Consider the following 24437-nt stretch of genomic DNA (forward strand, 5'->3'; position numbering starts at 1 on the left):
TCGGTTCACATCGGGTCCCTGCGGGGGCCCTTGCAGCTGCCCCGGGCCCCCCCCTCACCCCCAACCTGCACACGGCTCGCTGGGACTGTAGCATTAACCAGAGGACGGCGCGCTTATTCTGTACCGCAGAAGAAGAAGAAGATGAAGTGCAATTGATTTACTATGTGCAATACTGTGTGTTTTATACGGTTTTTAAACAGGAGGAGAAAAACACGACTGAAGGCGTTTAATATACAAAATAAAAAGATGGAAACATGGAGCAGACTGATGTTCTATAGACCTCTGTATTGATGTTGTTTTTGTTTTTCTATCCTTCAATCCAAAGTGACGTGGAGCGTCGCAAAAGGGGGGGATGGATTGTCACTTTTTAAAAAACCGACATGTTCCTCCTGATATTAGTATGGCGCTGGCGGAGTCAGTTTCATGTTTGATGCTGAATTTACCCTTCAAGAGCCAGAACAACATCCTGTCATGAGCCATGAGTGCCATGTGGTGTCAAGGGAATCCAGCATGCGGAGGCAACTCATCATAGAAATGACAGGTGGAACAAAGACTCTGTCTCACCCGGGGGGTGGGAGAGAAGCAGGGCTGGGTGTTCAGGGGGTGCAGCACAACGTACAGCAGCGCAATCCTCCAGGTGCCGAATCCAAGTTCACCCTTCTGCTCAGGCCACCGGTGATCCAAGGGGTACTCACGATGCACAGCACCCCTTCATCTCCTGAGATATACCTAGACCGGACCCCCCAACACGGGCTGGGAGAACGCACACTCAGACGGCACGCTAGCTGATCTCGGGCTTTAAACGCAGACGTGAGATGCATATCGCTGATTCAGCAACTCCAGGGGATGTGGGGGTAGAGGTGGTGGTGGAGGTAGTGGAGGTAGTGGGGGTAGAGGAGGTGGTGGAGGGGATGGTGGTGGATGTAGAGGTGGTGGTGGGGGTGGACGTGGTGATGGACGTGGTGGGTGTAGAGATGGTGGTGGAGGTGGTGGTGGTGGTGGTGGACATGGTGGGTGTAAAGGTTGTGGTGGAGGTGGAGGTGGTGGGGTTAGAGGAGGTGAGAGTGGTAGAGGAGGAGGAGGTGGTGGTGGAGGAGATGGTGGTGGATGTGATGGGTGTAAAGGTTGTGGTGGGGACGGAGGTGGATGTGGTTGCTGTGCTGGTGTTTTGGGGGACTGTAGACAGGTTCCCGGGAAGTCTAGAATCTCGCCCCTTTTTAACGGTCAAGTCGACAGCGACCTCGGAGGCGGGCTTCATGGTGAGGAGGGCTGGGTGAGCGGAGAGGCGGGGGTGTGATCAGTGTGTGTGCGTTAGAGTCATTACGATGCGGTGCCACGTCTCACTACGCAGCCGACCCCAGAGCAGTACTGCGGTACTCTGGTGAGTGGTGAGAGTCAGGGAGAGAGTCACGGAGACGGTTGGATGGCGCGACGGAACTTCACTCTGAGATAACGTCATCGCTGAAGTCTAAAACCAAGAGAGATCGAGCAAGGCTGGAGTTGGGGAGAGAGAGCAAGAGCGAGAGTGAGAGCGAGAGAGAAAGAGCGAACGAGTGAGAGAGAGAGGGCGAGTGGGCTTGAGATTGCTATGACAAGACATGAGTGAATTGCGTTGCTATGTGCTTGTTCGCTGCCTGCATGCAGCAAAGTGTAACTCCTAGCTACCAGGAAGCCAGTCCTAGCCTGTCAATCAAGAGCAGAGACCCGCCCCTAACCGTCTGCCTTCAGGACTTCGTCTTCTTCCACAAACTTCAGGGAAATGGAAGGTGGAGGAACGCAGCAGGGTGGAGGGAAGGCAGCCTCTTTAAGTCACGACACTGAAAGCGGTGCAGAAACCCCAGAATATAAAGTGATGAGGATTGTTAAAAAAATACTGGCTAAGGTTGCTTCATTCCTGACAAAAGGCAACACAAAACCTTTTCCATTTGATAGTGCCTTGCCAAAGGACAAATTGAAGGTTAGCCATTCAATCAATTTGCAATGACTCCACTAAATGGTATTGTTAACCCAACATTGGGACATTCCGTGATACATCCATAGCGTTCTACCTGCCTTATAATCAAGGAACTCCTGTGAAGCAGAACGTGCTGCGGAGAGATGGGAGCAACTGGGGGGATCTCACAGTACGCAGCTTTACAACGGTCGGAGCGTGGACATGACTGCAGAAGACGTAGCGATGAGGGAGCAGGAGGCAGACTCTCAGATGTGAAGCCCTGCTTGTTGCAGTGGCTTGCATCTGCCTGCAAAACAGGCCAGGCTTCTGCTTTCTGCTGTTGCCGAGTAGGTTTCTCGCACTCGCCACTCGAGATTCAGCAGCAAACACCAGCATCGTGGGCGACAGGTTTCGTCAGCTTGAAGCGGCCAACCTCATCGCTCTCTCGCGCTCCCCGTCGAGGAAGATTAATCAGGCAATCGCATTAGCATGACGTTATGTAGGCTGACACGTGCAGGGACCTGTTTCACAAGCAGCCTGCCCCCCCCCCCCCCCCACTCCCCAACCCCAACATAAAGCATGGCGCTTTGACAAGAGTCTCCCAGCGCAGAGGGGAGGGATTGAAAACATCCCTGTGTAAGATGAAAGTGGAGCAGGAACAAGGTGCAGTGAGTGACACATGCTGGCAGAGAACTAAACGGAGGCGTGCACAGCACACACTGCCTTCCTTTGTATGCAAATCAGCCTCCCAGTCCCTCGACACCGTGTTAAATAAAGTGATGGCAGACTTAATAAGGACGGATTATGTGGACTGGAGCAACATGACAGCTCGCTGCTCCCTGGTTTGTTTTTCGGTTTGGTTTTTTCTCAAACCGAGAACAGGAAAATAACATTATTTTTGAGAAAGGGAATTACAGCGGGATTTGGCCTTTGACAAACTCAATGAAAGCCGTGAAGGGAAGACAGGAGGGATGGAAAAGGTGAAGTACATGTGAGAAGATCACTTCTCTCAAATGTTCTCCCCTAGGATATAAGGGATACTCCTCCAGGATCCGATACCCCCTTAAACCATCGTAATTATGAGACATTTAATGTATGACAAAAGAAATACATGTATGTCACTCAAAGACATCAAAAGGTATATCGACTGCATTTCTTCAGCGCTTTTCTTACCAGTGGCCACCCAAAGCGCTTTACAATACTGCCTCACATTCACACACCGACGCGGAGTCAACCACGCAGGGCGGCAGACAGCTCGTCAGGAGCAGTTAGGGTGAGGCGTCTTGCTCAGGGACACCTCGACGCTCAGCGAGTAGCAGCCGTGGATCGAACTAGCAACCTTCCGCCTGCCAGCCAACCCGCTCTACCTCCTGAGCCACATGGCGCCCCAAAGATGACGCACATTAAGGGAGAGCGACAGGGAATCTGGACAAGGGCCAGCAGGAAGACAGGCCAGAGTGATGACGTACCGCAGAAAGGGGAACAAGGGCCCAGCGTGCATATAGAACAGATCTGCAGTGGAGACCGCAGGGGCCTGGAGACGGATTAATCAGGAAGCGAGCTGGACGTGCTTCACCACGGTTCACAAGTCCCTAACGGAAACCGGAACCGATGAATTAAATCAAAAGGGCCGCGTTTAAGTGTGAGTGTGTGGGTCGGGTTCTGAAAGGGAAGCACTCAGTGTAATGGAGGGTAATGGAGAGGTGCGCACGCTGGCGTTACAGGTGTTGGCCGAGCAAACAAGTGGCACCGAGGTGCAGAGTCAAAACCGGATCAATCCAGAAAATAATGGAAAAACACATTCGGAGAGGGGAAGGAAAGACATGATGCAAGGCTTAACGGGTTGGTTTCGAATGAGCCCCTGTTCGAGGTGCAGGGAGGCTGCGTAGGAGGTGGTGGTGGATTCTGTGGAGCTGCCGGTTTTAACATTTTAAGATACTGCACCACACATGCCTCCCTGTGTTTTCTCCCTCTCCCTCCCTCTCTCCCTCTCCCCCTCCCTCCCTCTTAGCCAGGAGTGCGGAGACGTACCTCTCATCTTACTATAGAATATTCCTCCGTTCTCCACGGCACGCCCTACCTCCCCGAACATCCATAACCCGACTCATCTTATGATAAATAATGCAAATATGAATGATTAACATTCCCGGGGAAAAACAGGCCTTCAACCTTGCGTCAAGCAGCCTCTATAAAAGATGTCCCAGGTTAGTTAGACAGAGCGCCATTGTTTATAAAGGAGAGAGGAGGAGGACTGGGGATCGCTTACAGTAAACGCGTGTCTTTGCAAAGCCTTCTCCGACGCCACTCCCGCGACACCGGGGGGACGCAGCGCTGCCACTCAGCCCGCAGGAAGACTTTTACTGAAGTCGGATCACGAGCGTCGCTCCCGACTCAAGGGTCTGATAAAGTTTGAGACGACGATGACGAAGATGACGATGCTAGCAGCGGCGCGCGCTAGCCAGACAGGACAGACAGACAGGATAGACAGACAGACCGTGTGTTTACGAGATGACTGATAAGTGCTCTGATTGGATTAAGGCACCGAAACCGCATATTAGAAACGCTCTCTGGTGAGTTCACACACACACACACACACACACACACACACACACACAGAAAAACAAAGCAAAACCGGTTAAAGATGAACAGGTACGCAACCACAGCGTCAGACAAAGATCAGCCCGTTAACGGTGGACGATGAGGAGATAAAAGGCTCAGGAGGAGATCAAAGCATCCCCATCGGGCGGAGGCTGGGCCCCGAGTTAGACCCAACATTCAGACAACTTTGGAGCGGATTGTGGGGGCAAATGGCAAGATGTGGATGTATTTCATTTTGTGTATGTGCGTGTACCCACGTGTGTGTGTGTGTGTGTGTGTGTGTGTGTGTGTGTGTGTGTGTGTGTGTGTGTGTGTGTGTGTGTGTGTGTGTGTGTGTGTGTGTGTGTGTGTGTGTGTGTGTGTGTGTGTGTGTGTGTGTGTGTGTGTGTGTGTCTGTGTGTGTGTACCCGAGTGTTTGCGCATCCACGCGTGTGTGTGCGCATCCACGCGTGTGTGTGCGCATCCACGCGTGTGTGTGCGCATCCACGCGTGTGTGTGCGTGAAATAGTCATGAATGTGTGTATGGTAGGACCGGAGGGGCTTTTAATTAACCTTGGATATCAGCAGCAGTAGGGAGGGGGAGAGGGGGGAGAGAGAGAGAGAGAGACATCGACTTACAATGTGGGGAGAGTCGCGACCCATGGAGATCACCGTCCTGTTCACCGTCCTCAGCAGCTTCTCCATGATGATCTGGACGTGCCACTGCGTGGGGCCCTGCAGGGGACACGGACACACACACGGACACACACACGGACACACACACGGACACACGGACACACGGACACACACACACACACACGTTTATGTTCTAGTGAGGCCTAATCAACTCATCCCGTTTCTGATCCCTTCTTAACATTCTTAACATTCTGCGCAGCAAAAAATACCAATTCTACACTAAATTTCCCAGAGGTTGACTAAAATGTGTGCAGGTTGCTGTGTCTTCAGATGTGCAGATTGATGCTCTAACACATAACAAAGAATGGTAGCACTACTGTAGTACGTGACCAGTAGATTCCAACAGTGGATCACATCATGATCCAGAAACACATTTATGTACTCAAGATTGCTCATCCATCGCCTTGTGGTCCAACACCCCAGATCTGTGTGACGGCCTCAAACACTGTCTCGTTGTCTGTCTGTGTGTGTCCAGCTCTCTGGTTGTCAGGAAACCTTCTGAGGTTACCAACAGCGTCCAAACATTTCATCATTCAGTGAGTGAACAAACAAACACACACAATGTGTTGTCATCTATCGTTTCCTGTATTGGGTCAACACTGACCACCCACACACACACACACACACCCATCCCCCCACACATACACACTCACGACGAGTCAAACTGTCACAGACACACACATGCGCATAATAAGCGGGCAGGTGGGGGCGTCCGGGTGGGCTCCTGAGACCTGGTCTTGATTTCATCAGGTGTGCTGACACCTGCAGTCCTGCTCTCCTGATGTAACGAAGCACCGGGTTGGATCACCGGGTTGGATCACCAGGTCACGCCCGGCTACATGGACCCCAGCCAAGTACATAAGCTCTGTCCATTCAACTGAATCAGTTGTTTACCCTTAGTCAAATGTGTTGATCGTCATTTCCCGGACTAATTAGCGACGCCCGTGCCTGGGGCGTTCTTCAGTGGCATCTAATTATTTCAAATCAAATAACAACCGAAGGAAGGAGGCTGGACTGCAGTCATTATGGGATGCCGTTGATGCAGTATGGTGGTGGTTTCCCCACAGCCCGAATGAGACCTTCACCACCGTTTCACGCCGGGTGGGGGAAGTCGATGCGGTTTCCTCCCTCGACCCGCCCCCCACCCCGCGGGTTCACCCGGTCCCAGCGCAGCCCAACCTGGTACTCCAGCTCAGCTCCGTAGGTACGCAGGTGCGGCCTGCGGCTGCATTGAGATGTTACCCAGGTGTGTGCGTTTGTGTGCGTGTCAGTGTCGGCGTCCTCTAGCACCGTGTGGGAACACAGAGAGGACACACCAGCACAGAGGGGTCTTTAAGTCGACAGACGTGGCCTGCGTTCGTACGTGCATGTGTGTGTGTGTGTGGGGGGGGGGGGGGGTAGGACGTGCTAGGGGGGGGAGGGTGGGAGTGAGAGGGAGAGGGGGTGACGTGGGCAGATGGGCGTGCGCTGAACGTTACAAATGTTCCATTATCTAACCACTTCATTTGAACTGTTTTCGCTTGTTATTTATATGAGCTGACGATCGATACCCATTGGCGATATGTCCCGTCTCTTCTCAGAACCGAGGCTATGTCAATAACCAACGTTTTGCGTCACGTCAGTCCATTATATCTGTCCGGTAGGGCACCGGTTGCACTCCCCCCCCCCCCCCCATCCCCGGAGTAGGGGACCCCCATCCCTGGAGGGGGGATCCCCCCTGCTGGGCTCCGTCTCGGGGTCTCTCCCTGGAGGTCTGAGCCCGTTCTCCCCCAGCGGTGGTGGGTCACTCACCACGTCGGTGCGGTACAGAACCTCCAGGATGTCGCTGAGCAGCTGGCAGCAGGCCTGCAGCTCCTCCTGGGCCTCCAGGTGGCTCTTCAGCTGCTCCGTCATCAGGGGTAAGAGCAGCTCCCGGCAGTCTGCAGGGACACACACACACACACACGCGCACACACACACAAACAAAAAGAAAAGAGTCGTAAACGAGCAAAAATTGATAATTCCACAAATACAGAGAGAGAAACAGCCCAGACCCAGACCGACACTGGGTTGGAAGGGCGATGCTCTCCATGCGTCCAACACACAACACAAGCTGGTAATGACCCTCCCCTGGGGATCAGCGCTTCGGCACAAACAAACGCCACGTTATGAGCCGGAACAGCGACCGCGCCAGAACGCCGTCCTCTGAGGCGAGGAACCACGTCCATGATGATCAGAGCGGCCTCACATGGCTGGTTCTCACTGGTGAAACCCTGTTCTCAGGCCTGTGGAACCAGGGCAGCAGGGTTCTCCCCTGGCCCCGCTGACGGCAGGTAACGAATCGGGCATGTCTTAAATACAATGAGGCCTGAGCAGAGGCCTTTTGTTTGATGTCCTCATGCAAACGACGTAAGTGGTGCATGCACGTGTGCACAGCCACGGTCATAACGGCAGACAACACACACACACGGCGTGGATCATCAAATGAGCCCCCCCCCCCCCCCCCCCCGAGACATCGCTAGGTAACCAACCGAGGAGCAGCCCGGCTCAGATCCGTTATCCGAGTCGATCAATACGGCCTTGTTCCAGATTAAGCAGCGCGCCTGGCTATTAAAACAAGAGTGATTTTCAACTTTAATATGCTCGTCGGCGATTCCTCTCGCCGGGGGCAAAACCAGCACACATGCCGCGCTTACCGTGGATATTTCCCCCGGGCGCCACTCTGATGAACAGCGGGGGGGGGGGGGGGGGGGGGGGGGGCGGGGCGAGCGCTGAAACACTATCGCCTCCGCCTCCAGGCCCCAGGGGCCACGTTGGTACTGCTGTCCGCTCAGAGCCGTCCGGGGCGGAGCGGGGACACGCCCGAGGGTAGGAGGGGCGGGAACCACCTCGGTATGGACCGGACCGAACCGCTCGGAAGAGAGCGGGAGGGAGGGAGAGCGAGGGGGACGTGCTTGGACTCTGCTTTGGTTTGTTGGAACGCTACTCTAGGAGACAATTCCTTTGTTTGCGTTTAGTTGTCGTTTTCAGTATTGTGTGTCTTTGTGTTTTGATTCATTTATGTTTATGCTGTGTGTGCTCCCCCTACAGGGCAAGATGTCCCAAAAGGAAAGGACCCGAGGCCTTGGGTTAGTGTTCTTTAGACCTTGCTCATCTTGCCCGTCTTGACCGGTCTTGGGTTTTCATGTTTCAACAATAATCTCGCCTTTGATTATTTGTTTGAATGAGCCGTTTTATTTTGCATCTCCCTTGGACATTCAGTCTTTCGGCAAGCGCCCGTCATAGCCTACACTATGTTTAGCCTATATAGTCAGCCCAAGGGTGATCTACACGTAGAACGATAGACATTGTAGTCACCTCAGGTACGGACACACAAGGGCATTGGTTATTGTGTGTTGAGTTGTGTGTTCATAAGTCTGCAACGTGCACACACAGCTCCCGCCCGTGTTGTTGTGATTATCACCCTGTTTCCAACGTGCAGCGCTGGATAACAGACTGGATCATTATTCCGTTAGACAATTATTGCACTGTGTGATTCCCCTCAGCGACCCTGGAACCCATTCATACCAGGCGGGTTGGAGAGCACACTCTTTATTCATTAATTCAAACAATAAAAAAAGTACGTAGTCTGAAAAAGGCCAAAAGCAAAAAAAATAAAATAAGGCCGAGAAATCGAAGAGGACCTGCAGCGGTGTCTGGTCTCGGTAGCCGCAGTGAATTCGGAAATTGAACCAAAAGGGAAAGGGGAAGGCAGACGGAGTGAAATAAGAAGACCAGGAGACGGAAAAAAGGACAAAGTCTTTTTCGATGGGCTAATTAAGAAACTGCAGCCGCGCGCAACACAAAGCAAGGAATGGAGCTATGTGTGGAGCCTTGGCTCCGACCGCGACACGCGTGAGGTTAGCTGCTGAGATACGGCGTAGACCTGCAGATCAGCGCTGGCATTAGGGCTGCCTCATTATGTGAAAATCATAATCACGGTTCTTTTTGGCAATATTTTAATTACGATTATGAAAAGGATTATTTTTGAGTTTGAAAGCATCATGAATTCTTTCAGCATTTCTCTTCTCAAAAAAAAACATTTTAACTGAAAGTTTGAAATTCCTCCTTAAAAAATTACACAAAATGTTAGAGTAGAAAATGTTCAGATCAAAAATAATGAAAAAATTGGGATTCCGCTGTTCTGTATAAATGAATATTACATTTGAACTTGATGCGATTTGTTTTTTTGATCACAAGAAATCGCGATCAAACTCAGATTAGTCGCACAGCCCTAGGCAGCGGACCCCCTCTCTGCTGATGCTGGTCCACCCCCCAGATGTTACGGTTAGCCACCGTCGGATCGGCCCGCTCACACGCTCTGCCGGACTGCCACTTAGTGCGGCAGCCTGGCAGAGCACGGCCTCGTCCTCGGCAAATATTGTGGGAGCTATATACGAGACAGAGCGGCAGTCTGCCAGGCAAGGCTTGGCAGCACAGAGGTAGGTGTGTGTGTGTGTGTGTGTGTGTGTGTGTGTGTGTGTGTGTGTGTGTGTGTGTGTGTGTGTGTGTGTGTGTGTGTGTGTGTGTGTGTGTGTGTGCAAACACACGTGTGGGCTGGCCATAAGGCGAGTGTGAGGATGGCAGGAGACTGGAACTATCTCGCCAGACCACATGGCTGCTTCTCAAACTTCCTGTGGAAACATGCTTTACACAAACATGTGACCCAGCCTGGCACCTCACCCTCCTCTCCCCCCCCCTCAGTCGTTACAGCCTGATTGAGAGGGGGGTGCACCACCTGCCAGAAGTTTCATTGGGGGTCCTAGAAAAGTGAAGGAATAGCTTCCGCTAAATGAAGCGTCGATACAGCTGTTAACTAGAGATCAGTGATTTGTTTGTGTTGATGGAGGCCGTTTGTTGGTGGTGTACGTGCTCGGACTCATCAGATGCTATCGAGAGAGGGAGGAAGAGAGACAGAGAGAGAGAGAGACCAAAAGAGAGAGAGAGACTGAGGCCGAGAGAGAACGAGGCTGAGAGAGCCGAGACCGAGAGAGAAACGGAGTGAGAGACCGAGAACGAGAGAGAGACCGCGACCGAGAGAGAGACCGAGACCAAGACAGAGAGAGACAGAGAGCGAGAGTGACCGAGAGAGACACCGAGACCGAGATGGACAGAGACCGAGACACCAAGAGAGAGAGATCCTAAAAAAATCACTTCGAAATAAACGAGGCGTTGATACAGCTGTGAACGAGAGATCAGCGATCTGTCTCTGTTGATGGAGGCCGTTGTCGGAGTGCGTACGTCGCCGGCTGGGGATGTACGCGTTCCGACTCCTCAGATGTTATCTAGAGCGAAGGCCTGGAGGCCATCTCTTTGAGGAGTTCATCCACTTCTGGTTTGTGGACGAGGAGGGAAAAGGCACGGAGCCGAAGTGACGTCTCGGTCCAGTCCGACGTGGACATCGCCGCCGACGGTCAATCACGCGGTGCATCGTAAAATGGATGCTCATCCTTCGTCCCCCAGTCTACCGCAAGCGGCGGGCGACAGTTAATACAAGCTCTTACATGGAAGCTGTTTTATATGTTAATAATAACGGCTTTCGGGGAAAGAATTCTGGACACAAACAAACAAACCAACAGTGCCACCAGCGAGTGCGGTGAACGCATATTGATGAGGGAGCAGATGCCGCTGGAGAACCCCATTCCACCCGCGTGTTTACGGCTTCGCCGGCGGCTGCTGCCTCAAGGTCCTTGTGTTGTCAATACAACGCCCTCTGGGATTGGTTGACCAACCTATCAGCATCCACCTTGCTGGAAGGAGGAGACTGAGGGCTTGGGGGTAAGGGAGGAGGGGGGATGGGGGGGGGAGGGTGTAATTAACATGAGGAATCCCACAGGTCAGCGTGGGGGGTCGGTAAGGCTGATTAAACCTGCCTTAAAACACTGCGTGCAATCATGCCAGTGGAGATCAACTGTGTTTAAAGGATGGGGTGGAGGGGGGGGGGGATGCTAGGGGACTGGGACGTTGGCCGGCATATTAGACCTCGCTGTTTTTAATTTAATCAGCGCTATTTCTGCAGAGAAGTCATGACCATACGCTTGTGTGTGTGTGTGTGTGTGTGTGTGTGTGTGTGTGTGTGTGTGTGTGTGTGTGTGTGTGTGTGTGTGTGTGTGTGTGTGTGTGTGTGTGTGTGTGTGTGTGTGAGGGTAATCACACACTCTGCAGTAATAGAAGTGCGACTAGTATGGATTGAGCAATCAAACAGCCTCAGATCGATACAGAGGACCAGTTGTTTGGACAGGCATGGAAGCCATCTCATCTCCTCCCAGCCGAACCCACCGTACCGGTCTAGGGCGACACGGGGGCACCCTATGAGGCAGGCGTGGTTCCCCGGTATCAGCCAGGAGGGCCTCAGGTTGCTCCCGTCTGGGGCGGGACTCCTCAGAGATGCATGCTGTTGTTTGTCTGCTACTTAAGCTAAACGTAATGCAGCAGTGTTGGGACGAGAGGGGAGGGGGGGTGGGACACTTGTTATGCAGTAGTCAGAGTGCTCTGGGGTCCCATGTTGACCCTGCCCGCCACGGTGAATCAACATGAGTCTAATTCCCACGAGCGCGCTTGTGGGTTTGCGCGAGCGTGCACGTGGGTTCGAGCGGCGGTGTGTGTCTCTGGACACCGGAGAGGCTCCGACTGTGTGTTAATTAACAAGAGCTGCTCCCCCCCCCTCAGAGAGGCTGAGGCGAGGCAGCCTCCCGGGCCTCATAGACCGGGTACCAGGCAGCCTCCCGGGCCTCATAGACCAGGTACCAGGCAGCCTCCCGGGCCTCATAGACCAGGTACCAGGCAGCCTCCCGGGCCTCATAGACCGGGCACCGGGGACTGCTGCTCCATCCATGGACGGGCAGAGGGAGGAGGGAGGCTGAGGAGGCTGAAGAGGCTGTGACATCATCACACAGGACAGGATGCGTGGGGTTTCCCCAGGGGCGCTTTTCATCCCAACCAATCACCGGAGGGATTGCGTATCGCTCCGTTCGATCGGTTGAATCGCCGACGTTTTCTTTCTTGATGTCAGCTCAACCGCAAACATTGAAAACACGAAATATTGATTTTCCTTAACACGGCCGTATCATGGGCCGGCCTCCCAGGGATTGATGAACCGAGGCTTCAAACGAAAAAGGCTGCACTATCGGTGGTTGCATCGGCCAGATAGGGAGAGAAAGAGCGAGAGAGGGGCTGATACGGAGGATTAGCGGGTGTTGTGCTCACTGCTTGATGTTAACGAGGTCTTTCCGAAAAGCCTCGTCAATGACCTTTACCAAAGATTTACACACTGGCTGTGTGTGCGTGCGTGCGTGTGCGTGTCTGCGTGTGTGTGTGTGTGTTTGTGAATGATTCACGGCAGCAGCATGCGCATGTGTGTAGCAGCATGGGTGAGCATGCTGTGTGGGAGCATGACTTTGCGGTTGTGTGTGTGTGTGTGTGTGTGTGTGTGTGTGTGTGCGCACACACCCAACAGGTGCCCTTACCGTGCTGGGTGAAGAGGTCGCTGTGGACGATGTCGATCAGACACTCCAGCTTCTGTTTCACCAGCCGGCCCTGGGGAACCTTCTGGATGAATTCCGTGAACAGCTTACTGAGGAGAGCGGGAAACACACACCGGAGGTTAGACACCTTACCCTCCCTATAAAGAGTCACATCCAGCCCTATCACCTTTAACCTCCATATAGAGAACCACATCCACCTTTAACCTCCACATAGAGACACCTCCCCCCTATGACCTTTAACCTCGTATAAAGGCAGACATCGCCCCCTGACCTTTAACATCCATATAAAGAGAATCGTCCCCCCTATGACATTTAACCCCCCTATAAAGAGACACATACACCTTTAACCTCCGTATGAAGACACATCCACCCCTATGAGGTAGACACCTTTTTTAGTACGGGATATAAAGTCTGTTCAGACTATCCAACAGGGTGCAGTGTCTTCCTGAAGGTATGAAAGTATAACAATGTCCTACTAAGAAAGGTCAGGCATTCGCTTGAAAATTGCATTCAAAAGGGCAACGTTTAGCCTTGGAAATAAAGGTTTCTGTGTGTGTGTGGAAGCCGGTGTGTTCGTGTGTATGCGTGTCGTTCAGATAATAGAAATTGAAAGGTGAGCATTACGTTTTTTCTGTTTAGATGAGATACAAAGACGACCATACAGATAAGTCATTGATTAAATAGTATATCACTATATCTTTAATCAATGAGAGTAGGGCTTAGGGCCCTCTGGTCAACAGAGGCAGGCCATTTCTGGGCCCTGCCCCAATGCAATGGCCCCTGGCCCAGTAAGATGGCTCCTGGCCTGGTGAGATGGCCCCTGGCCCATTGAGAGGGCCCCTGGCCCAGTGAGATGGCCCCTGGCCCAGTGAGATGGCCCCTGGCCCATTGAGATGGCCAGTTGCCTAGTGTTTGGAAACTCCATCGCCAGCCCTGCTTGAGGTAAACACAATACACTTAGACTACACTGGGAATGGATAAGGACGCCTTGACTCTTGGCATGAGAACCCACCATGATGTACCTGGGGGCTGGCAGCACCTTCTCCCAAAGCCTGAGCTATCAGTGGTACTGTGGGTGGATGGAGGGGTTACTCTGAGCTAACAGTGTTACTGGGGGTGGATGGAGGGTATAGTCTGAGCTAACACTGGTACCGAGGGTGGATGGAGGGTGTACTCTGAGCCAACACTGGTGAGGGTGGATGGAGGGTATAGTCTGAGCCAACACTGGTACTGAGGGTGGATGGAGGGTATAGTCTGAGCCAACACTGGTACTGAGGGTGGATGGAGGGTATAGTCTGAGCTAACACTGGTACTGAGGGTGGATGGAGGGTATAGTCTGAGCTAACACTGGTACTGGGGGTGGATGGAGGGTATAGTCTGAGCCAACACTGGTACTGGGGGTGGATGGAGGGTATAGTCTGAGCTAACAGTGGTACTGAGGGTGGATGGAGGGTGTACTCTGACCACACATGGTCAATGGTGAGCCCTGATTGGTCAGAGCCAAGCAGAGAACGTGAACCTCCTCTCTCATAAGCTCACACTTGTTATTTTCTGTTTGTGGTCCCTAAATGCCGGCAAATTAAAAAAAGAGCTATCCACTATTGAAGCATTAATTATGTTTTTATGCATTTCCTGCCACTGCCACATCACGATTATTGTACATCTTTAATGAGGATTATTAATCAGGCCAGCATGTAACTAGTCTCTGTGGGTCACAGTGTGCAGAAAGGACCATGTGATGCATGGCATCTCATTTCTGTTTGAACTCATTGTGCTGACACACACAGCCACGCAGAGATGACTGATGAAAAACAGTTTCACTGTGAAGGGAATACGACAATGATCTAACATCTTAAAGAATGGATCAGACGTAATCCCAGAAAACAGAGGATTGAGTAATTATGTTTCATCCCTCATGTTCTGCACTGGGCAGCGCTTCAGTCCCATTAGTGGAGCGCTGTGTGAACGAGGCCGTGGTAGGACTCTGGGCTGTGTGAACGAGGCCGTGGTAGGACTCTGCGCTGTGTCTCCTCATCGAATGACGGTCATTAAAGAGCCTCTCTCCGGGGAGGCCGGGAGCTAGAGGCAGTCTTCCCTCGCAGACTAGAGTCCAACTGGGACTCTACTCTAAAAAGATAAAATACAAAAGGGATCGTAATGGCGTTCCTCGAGGAAAAATCTGTGATATTGAACCACTGAATACAAAATAAGTGGGTCAGAAACAGTTTGGATTCCTGTTGTGTGGATGCGTCGTTTCAAACTTTATTGAGCTCAACTTTCAGACACCAAAATATTATCTGATGAAGGTGTTCAATTATTAATGTGTTCAATTGGACCGAGAGAGAGACAGAGATAGAGAACGTGTGAGCGTCGTCTATGTCTCTCGACCGCAGCCTCATCTCAACAATGCATATCCTAATGACAGTTAAATTTAAATAGAAAATAAAGGCAAAATGGAGATGTCAGGTCGGCTGTTTTGATCAGCATAACGGAGGCCGGATTTAACTTGACCTTCCTTCGGCTAATCTGATTGGCTCTAATGAGCCACTCTGCAGTCCTACCAGCCAATCAGGTCTTATTCAGAGACGACCTCATTCAGATTAAACTCCATCACTCTAAGGAATCGTGTACAGAAGCTGTTTGAGGGATGTTATCCACACATCATTCTTCACATCAAGTCTTTTCAACAAGCCCCATTGCACGTCACCACCACATTCCCAAGTCGTTCCCAGAAACAAAGAATCACACGAATCCCAACGACGCTCCCAGAGAGGCGGAGGCCTACCTGAGCTCCTTGGGATCAAAGACCAGCTTCACGTCGTTGACGATGGTGGGGATGTACTTCAGCGCCGCGCCCTGGAGCCAGGGAGGAGAGACAAAGGCCGCGGAGTGAGGAGCAGCAGCGATGAGGCACACTGGGAACCGATAGTTCCCAGTGCCACTGGTTCATCAGAACACCAGCAGCGGTGTTCTGAAGTCCTCCAGAGTAGGTCGCGGCAGCTCATTCCGATTCTGCAGCACTGTTCCGCCCCCCCCCCCCCCCCCCTCACTAACACCACCACCACCCGATGGGCACGACCGGGACACCTCGTTGTTCAGGACGGGGCATCGGATGACCAGGGAGGGGCGTGCGGTCCGTGGTAGGGGAAACGCGCCAGGGTTAATTACAGCGTTGGCGGGCGCCTGGCTCGATGTTTGGTTACCGGCGGTGGCATCAGTATCGCATCGCCCCCGCCAAAGCGTTGGGTCGCAGCTGCCGGGGGCGGGAATCTGTTGCGGTGGGCCGAGCCAAGAGCTGTCGAATGCTGAGCCTCGGTCAGAGCGTTGAAAGCGACGCCTTGTTTATGAGAACGGCAGCCCCCCGGTCATATGTTATTGATTGAAAACGTGTCCCTTCTCTGGCCCTCGAACGCTTTTTAAACGCTGGAAGGAGAGATCTCTAAACGCGTCGCTCGATGAGACGTCTGAGTTCGATGGCCGCCCCTGATTTCTCCTGTTACGTATTCCTCTTGTTGCCGGGCAGGTGTACGGGGTGTCAAGTATTAATTATCTCTGGAGCTACTTCTGCTAAGCCCTCCGGCAGAGTGGCTCGCGGATCACTGGCCCTGCAGGCCTGTGCGGCTGTGTATCCGTGTGTTTCTGTTTGCATGCCTGTGTGGTTGTCTGCATGTGTGTGTGAATTTGTAAGAATTTGTGTGTGGTTGTGTGTGTGCATGCTGCCGTGGTTTCGTGCATGTGTGCATGCATGTTTCTGTGTGCATTCTTGCGTGCATACGTGTGTGTGTGTGTGCATGCCTGTGTGGTTGTTTGCATGTGTGTTTTTGTGAATGCCTGTGTGGTTGTGCACATGCCTGCATGTGTGTTTGCGTGTGTACAAGTTAACGTAAGTGCGTGCGTGCCCGTGCTCCTGTGTATGTGTGTCTCTGTGAGGGCCTATGCGCGTGCATGCGTTATTCAAATATGACCATGTGTGTGAGTAAACTTGTGTGTGCGTTTGTGTGTGTGTGTGTGTGTGGGCAGGCCTATGAGTGTGTGCCTGTGTGCCTCTACAGATGTTTGGGTGGGCGATGCTCGTGACTGGGATGTCTTATTAGCTGCCAGCTGTCCGACGGCTTCCAGCCGGCCCCCGCTCTGACACAACCCGCCCGTCTCTGCCTTTCAAGCTGCCTTCCTCGGGATCAATTTTTTAATTTACCGTCGCTAAAGCTAAAGCTAATATATCAGCCAATTACACACTGGCTGACTCCTAATTGACTCTGGGACAGCGTCTATATGCTCTGCTCGCGCACACACACCAGGTACCAGCCAGTGTGCCTACGAGGATGGCTGCGTGCTGTTCTCTCTGGAGAGAAGTGAAGCCAGGGGGGAGGTGTGTGTGTGTCTGTGAGTGCGTGTGCGTGCGCGCGTGTGTGTGTGTGTGCTGATATATAGCGGCTGAGTAGCGGACGTTGAGCTGGGCTCCAAGGACGGAGAGGACAAGAAAACAAACAGCGAAGAGCAGGAGAGACTTCGAGAGAGGAGGAGGAGGAACAGGAGGAGGAGAAGTACCTTGAGGAGCAGCTAGGGGACAGGAAGAGCCAGGTGGAGGTCAGCAGCAGGGGTGGGAGGGGAGAGGGTCCACAGACAGACGGGAGGTCAGGGAGAGAGAGAGGAAACATGCAGAGAGAAAACACAGAGAGAGACAGTGGGCAAAGACAGCCGAGACTCCCTGAGCAGAACGGAGGTGGAACCACCCAGGAGGAAGAGAGGACCCAAGTGGGGACAGCATGCAGAGCAGGAATACTTTATACAAAAGGGATCCGCGCAGACATTACTTTCTGAATTAGTCTACGAGTGCCCTAGTGATACAAACCTGTTCACTGTGGGCTCAACCAACCCTTTGAATCCCTCCAGCATGCATTTGGTGCGCGGAGAGAAGGGTGAAGGAGATCTGGAGGCGCTAGAGGTCGTTATAATACTGCTGGCGTCGACATTTACCGAAACCACCTCGACCTTTAACCTCTCAGGTCGGTCCATGGAGAGGTGAGGAGGTCAAGGTTGGCGGCCAAAGCCCCTCCTTCCACACGTGTGTGTGTGTGTGCACGCAGTCGTATAACAGAGTTACACAACTGTCTGTTGATGCTTGTGTGTGTTGATACGCGCGAGTGTCTGTGTGAGTGTGTGTAGGCCTACCTTCACCATGCCAGTGTTCTCAGAGTTACTGCTCATCATGTCATTGAAGGAAGTGAAGAGGTTTCTCAAGGACTCCATGAAGTCAGCCTCCCCTTTGTTCTCATACAGCCTGAGAGAGAGAGAGAGAGAGAGAGAGAGAGAAAGAGAAAGAGAAAGAGAAAGAGAGAGAGAGAGAAGTCAAGGCAAGGTTTGCTGTGTGAGTACCCATCACGTTGGTGAGTTCTTCAGCTCCTCTGCAGCAGAGCTGGTCATACATCTTGTCCGGGCCAGGAAGTGAGTGCATGCGTTTGGCTGTGCGCATGTGAAATTTCTCCATCCAAAAGAAAGCCACAAAAAACAGCACCTTGCCGATGCGTGGGCTGGCGAGTCAAGAAGGAATTTAACGAACAACGTGCGGAAACACTTCAGGGCACCTGGCAGCATCAGAGGGCGGAGATCACACACGCCCCCTCCATCTTACTCTCCATCTATTTATAACTGAAGCAAACGCCTCTTCAAAACACCGATCAGAAACAACACAGGAGACCAGCGCTCTGCCCGCACGCCCTGCTCTCTGTCTGGCCCAGGCTGGGCTTCAGTGAGACGCTCCGGGCCTGAGCCTGCTGGGAGACCCCTTCTACCACGCCACCAGAGGAGACGAGAACGGGACAACGGCTGACCCAGCTGCTCCCCTCACCCTTTCTCACCCCTCCTCATCCTCGACTCACCCCCTCCACGTCCAATCCTTATCAACGACTCAGCCCCTCTTCATCACCGACTCAAATCCAGCACTCCCTCCCTCCTCAGCAGCGACTCACCCCCTCCTCATCACCGACTCACCCCCGACTCATCCAATCCTCCCTCCCTCCTCACTCCCTCCTCACCAGGGTTAGCCTTTCAGTCCACACGCAGGGTATTTAAATCCAGTGCTGGTGTGTCCGTCTGTGTGTCTGCTCCAAGCTGACGATCCTCGTCAGGCCAAGAGGGGTGGGGGGGTTCACCCACCACACAATGGATGAGATTACTTCTATCACACCCGACTCCTAGTGGGCAGGCCAGTATTGTGGTGCTGTGTTCTTGGCTGCTGTGGTTGTTGTTGTTGTTGTTGACGAGGCTGCCTGCATGGCCGCTGTCCATCCCCCTCCCCTACCCGCCTCGAGAAATAGGCCAGGAGTTGAAGGATTTGAGGACAAAATGGCTTCAAGGTCTTCTTCACCACCAGGGACTGAGGCTTCTGGGCTGAAACGTCGTAGCATAGATGCGATGCTTGTCGCTAGCTTTAACGTGCATGTGCACGGGCGAGTGCATTTGCACGTGCACACACGCTTGAGAACTCGAACACTGGGAGCGCCCCCGGGTTTTTGGTGACGCATCCAATTCGATTATTGTTAATGTACGTGGCACCAAACCAATTAGGTAATTGGATTAGGGCTCGGTACAGAGATAATATCTCGCCGTGTAGCTTTATAATACTAATTATGACTGTGGTTGTGTGCTGAGAGTCAACGTTCACTTTAATTACACAGTAGAGGTGTCAAATCACTTTGTTTCATTATTGAGGACAGATTGTACGCAACATGTAAATCCAATTATTATTGTGACTGAAGTGCCCACCAAATGAAAAATGGGTTAGACTGACCAGTGTATGGTCTAATTATGTTACTACCATGTGGCTGGTTATTGTGATTGAAAGCTAACTTTGGTTTATTGAAGGACGCAAACATCCCGACGCAGCTCGACCCAGGTCCTCCGGCTCCAGATGAAGTTCGTGAAGACTTCTGAGTTCTGTCGGACAGGGATCTTAAAAGGTTGGATCAGCGATTCTAGGCCGAAACATAAACGATCACATCCAGATGATCTTTTCTCACGATCCTCTAACTGCTCGCCCCATGTTCAGGCCGACAAAGAAACGCACCTCTGCAGGAAGCCTATAATCCGAGATCGTACACAAAAAACAAATGGTACTACCAACCACTCAAAACAAAAATAAGGGTTTGGGTGTTGTGGATTTTTCCGCTGCGTTCATGAAAGTTATTACTGGATGCACTGAAACACAGAAGGAAGGGGCAAGCTGGCTCTGTTTGCTTGGGATCTCGCTTCAAATACCAACAGAAGGGACGTGAACCAACAACGCTGATGCAACCTTTAAGGGTCTGCCAAAGATAAAAAGACAAAGTGTGACGGGTGAACAGCAGGATTTCACAGATCGCCTGTGAGGTCTAGCAAGCAGGGGCTGTTCGTTCCCCAGCTCCTAGATAAGGTTGGAGATTACATCACGGCTCTCTGGGGCTGATGAGACATTTGCCCTTGCAGCCCAACCAGAGGACAGCAGTGCAACAAAACAACAACAAAACAACAACAACACAACAGGCATCATAACAGGGAAGACCGCAGGGCTGTTTCACCCAATGTGGGACGCTGTGGACGTGTGCTGCGACCCCCATGCGCTCACAGGTCAAACGGACATGTGTGCGTTCGCACAGCATTTTAAACAGATTACAATAGGGTTAGCGGGGGCTACAGCAAGCTTCAGTGATGGTTTCAATAACAATTCAATAGCTGTTCACCCGTTCCCCCCATTCTCCGTTCCATTTCGAAACGTGTTTGGACAGCATGTTTTATTTCGCTTGTTTGATTAAAATTCATTAATTAATTAATTAAGGCCGCCACCAGGGGGCGCCCCCAACGCATTTGCCGCCCTAGGCGACCGCCTAGTTCGCCTATGCCTAGCGCCGGCCCTGTGCATGGGGGTGGCTGTGAAAAGGTGGAGTAGTTTGCACCGTCCGCACATTGAGGCACTACGACTTGGTCATCGCCCTGCGCCTTCTTTTTATCAATCAAAACACGTAAGAAAAAGTACGGCAGTGCCTTGAGCGGCAAGCGTCCGCTCACTGCGGAGGGACAGGGCGTCCTCACCACAGCCTGTGGAAGAAATAGAACCACCCGATCAAAGTCAGACCCCGTCCGCTCCATTAGCCCGGGGCCATTCGTCACACCCATCGGGCGAGACCAGCGGCTCCCAACCCCCCGCCTCCCAGTCACGCGCCCACTGCAGCCCATTAAACACATCATGACCTCACCGAACCGGCCTGAACCGGTTCTGAGTGACTGACAGCCTGCCGATATTAACCAGGTGTTTTAATTTGGATGGACTCAGCCCGCCGAAAACATTTAACCAAACCTGGGTAGAGTTTGAATAATGAATAAGTAAGCAAGGAGTAAGGAGTCCGAAACACAGTGGTAACATTACAGCAAACTTCTTTATGATTCAAATGATTAATCATTTATTACTTCTTACTAATGGGATGGCGTGCGTGCATGAGTGAGAGAGTGGGTGAGAGAGTGTGAGTGGGTAAATGAGAGAGTGACAGAGAGAGAGAGAAACAGGTGAAAGAGTGATAGACAAAGAGAGCACGTACTGGTTGAAGAGGACTCGGGAGCGGACGATGAACTTGAAGATGTACTCCAGAGCCTTCATGGCCTTCAGCAGCTGCTCAGTCAGCTTCTCTGCATTCTCCACGTAGTTCTTCAGAACCTTGGTCAGCTTCCTGTGGGACACACGCGCACACACATACACACACGTACAAAGACACACACACACACACACACACACACACACACACACATACACCATTCCATTTTATCTCTTCTGTGCTCCTGGACGGGGGGGGTTGGCCCAGATTAAGGGTTGATTCTCCGTGACTCACGTGTACGTGAGCGTGGCGCTGAAGTGCTTGCGTATGTAGGTCTCCAGCACGGGGTTGAAATGCTGGAACTTCCTGTCGGCGATCAGCCCGATGATGAAGACCTGAGAGACGGGAGGACAGGAGGAAGAGGACATCCTCATCATCATCAGGAGGAAGAGGATATTATAGTCAGGAGGAAGAGGACAATATTATCATCAGGATTAAGACCGAATGGACGGAACGCCGTAAAAGGAGAAGGAAGGAACGACCCAGAAATCGTACACAAGCTAAAAGTATTTGGTCCAAGCCTGTGGAGATTCTAGGGCTCTGATAAAACTTTTAAGCATTCTTCGCTTAAAAGGGGAGGTCCATTTATTATTGTCCTGATGATGTCGACGGATGATTGAGAGAGGCTAAAAACAACAATGTACTCATTTAATTTGAAGTCCATTTGATTTGAATCAAAGTGTACAAATGCCGATTCCACTTCTCCGGTCGATCCTTAAACAAGCGTTATTGAATGAGTGCGTGTCAATGAAGAGGGTCCGTCAGTGAAGTCACTGCATCATGACGTCCGGCTCCCTACTGCGGAGCACTGAAGGAGATCTGTAGTCTCTGTACAGCCGAGGTACGAGGACGTCATCGGGGCGCAGATCAGAGAGAGGTCTCATGATACCAGGAGGGTTGGCTTCAAAAGACACAAACTTTTCAAGCCCGTTCAAGTCCTCTCAGCCATCACCACTCAGCAGCATGGACGGATGTGTGTGTGTGTGTGTGTGTGGACTCGGCACACTTTGAAACGCACACCCCAGCACCCGAGAGCCGGAGAGGCCGGCCCGGGGAGAGGAGGACATCTGTCTGGGAGTACTTTGGCCTCCAAATGGATTCAATACAAACCGCAGACAATGCAGTCTGGGACAAAGCGTGGTTTGGACCGGCAGCGAGGATGGTTAGAATATCGATACGCCCAGATTCAAAGCCCCACAAGAGAGATTAATAAAGTAAATAGTACGATGGGAGTATGAGGACGTAATGTTGACAACCGCTGCAGATGCATTTTACAATAACTACCGAAATATTAATGGAAACACAGAGGAACAAAACCAGACGATCGTGGCCACCGGTATCAGGGGAGGAGGAATCCATCGTCCCCTTCCCTAACTTTGGGTAAAGAGATTCTTCCGATATAGATAAAAGTCAAGAGTGCTTAAACAACTCGCTCCTCATAAAATGTGCACCAATCATCTGCGTTTTAATGGTTTCTCGTATTCCCGCGGTCCCTTTTCTACGAGTTAGTCCGCTGGAGTTTTTGCGGGGAGCTAGGGGAATCGATGGAGGAAGTTTTAAGCGAACGCTTGACCCCTCAATGGCTACCGAGCATTTCTCTTCCTGTGATAATTGTCTCGCCCTCCCTTCCATGGACTCGCTCATAATCAATACCCCCGAACATTTCAGGCTCATGGAGTGAAAATACCAGGTTCCTTCTGAAGAGAAGGTGCTCTCACCTCAGCATCCAGACAGATACCAGTCCATCGATGCACCCTATTATTAGGACAAAAGCCCGAGCAGAAACTCATCCTGACAATAACGGTAGCTGTAGCGTTTGGGTTTTACCCACCCGCTACAGAATGCCCGCCTCAAACCCTTTGGCAACTCATCTTACCAGAGCGTCGAAGACCAGGGTATCGAACCGGTCGCTGTCAGAGTTCTCCATCATGATGTTGAACAAGGCGTCCAGGGTGTCCTGCAGGAACTGGAGATAAACACGACAAGGCATAGTATTAATCATCATATGTGATGTCGCCACATATGATGTGACCACTAAAACACTCAATCTGGGAGCAAAACATTTCATGCAAGCCCAATGTGACACAGACCATCTAGCTTTCATTCAGCATTAAAAAAGTTGCAACAATAATAATATTAATAAATATATATTTCAGACTTGATACTCTAACTATTTACTCAACACCAGCCCCAAATTAAATAGTAATATTTTGGCCGAGGTTGAAGGACATCCCATAATACGCATGAAAAGATGTGCTCTCCTCGACAGCAGGGTGAGCGAGCCGTACAGAGCAGGAAATTATAAGGCAAAGGAACCAAAATAAGCAATAATTCGAGAGGAAAAGTCGGCCTGTGATGATATATATTCTGGAAGACGCCGGTGATGAATATTTGATAGGGTGCCAATTATTGATGTGAATTTTATGGTCTTCCGCAGAGGCAACCTGCTGTTGTATCCTACATTTTTATCTCTCTAGTTTTCTCGTCTATCGGACTAAATATAGAAAAGATATCGGGACAAACAAACAAGCATGGCAACGTGCTAGCCTCCTTTCTGTGCTGTTCGGGTTGGCCACAATCTCTGTTAAAACATCAGCCGTGGTAACGCAGCACAGCTACACTGGCGGTCGCTCTGAGACAGATCTCTGGGGCCTGGGTGGCCCCAGTGTATAGGGTGTCCCCCCCCCCAGCCGTCCAGGGTGTCCCCATTCTCTGGGGTGTCCCCATTCTCTGGGGCGTCCCCGTCTGGGACACGGTGGCTAGTTCGGGCTACCGCGTCAATAACGTATAAAGGAGGAGCGATTGGGGTCGCGGCGGTTCCTTAGCATTAGCAGTAGGTTAGCATGCCCCATCACCTCGCACTCCACTCCCACATTAGAAAACTCTGTCAGGCATGAATTATTAAATGCGGGGCGACAGCGGAGAAATGTTTTTATTACTCCCAAGGACGATTCGATACGAGGACTGTTTTATTCTGTCTTTTAACAACTTAGCGCACTCGCCTGGGGTAATATCCAATAAAGGGCCCGCTATTAGTTTACAGAGCTGTTGTTAGGCAACATGTTCGCATGGGTATGCTGCCTCATGCATCCTCCATTCACCGTT

At 51.7% G+C, this 24437-nt stretch overlaps 1 protein-coding gene across 1 annotated transcript in view; it reads right to left on the bottom strand.

Annotated features, from left to right (window-relative positions):
• The window catches only part of dock1 (dedicator of cytokinesis 1), a 164341-nt gene that overhangs the window by 78744 nt on the left and 61160 nt on the right, over nt 1-24437 (bottom strand). The window contains exons 20-27 of the mRNA XM_056577277.1: nt 23209-23298; nt 21567-21667; nt 21279-21407; nt 17881-17989; nt 15494-15564; nt 12691-12797; nt 6998-7125; nt 5150-5245 (exon numbers count right to left, since the gene is read on the bottom strand). Coding sequence (XP_056433252.1) covers nt 5150-5245; nt 6998-7125; nt 12691-12797; nt 15494-15564; nt 17881-17989; nt 21279-21407; nt 21567-21667; nt 23209-23298 — 831 coding nt within the window. The remainder of the gene's footprint in view (nt 1-5149; nt 5246-6997; nt 7126-12690; nt 12798-15493; nt 15565-17880; nt 17990-21278; nt 21408-21566; nt 21668-23208; nt 23299-24437) is intronic.

This window comes from Gadus chalcogrammus, chromosome 18 (assembly GCF_026213295.1).
Source record: "Gadus chalcogrammus isolate NIFS_2021 chromosome 18, NIFS_Gcha_1.0, whole genome shotgun sequence".
Lineage (NCBI taxonomy): Eukaryota > Metazoa > Chordata > Actinopteri > Gadiformes > Gadidae > Gadus > Gadus chalcogrammus.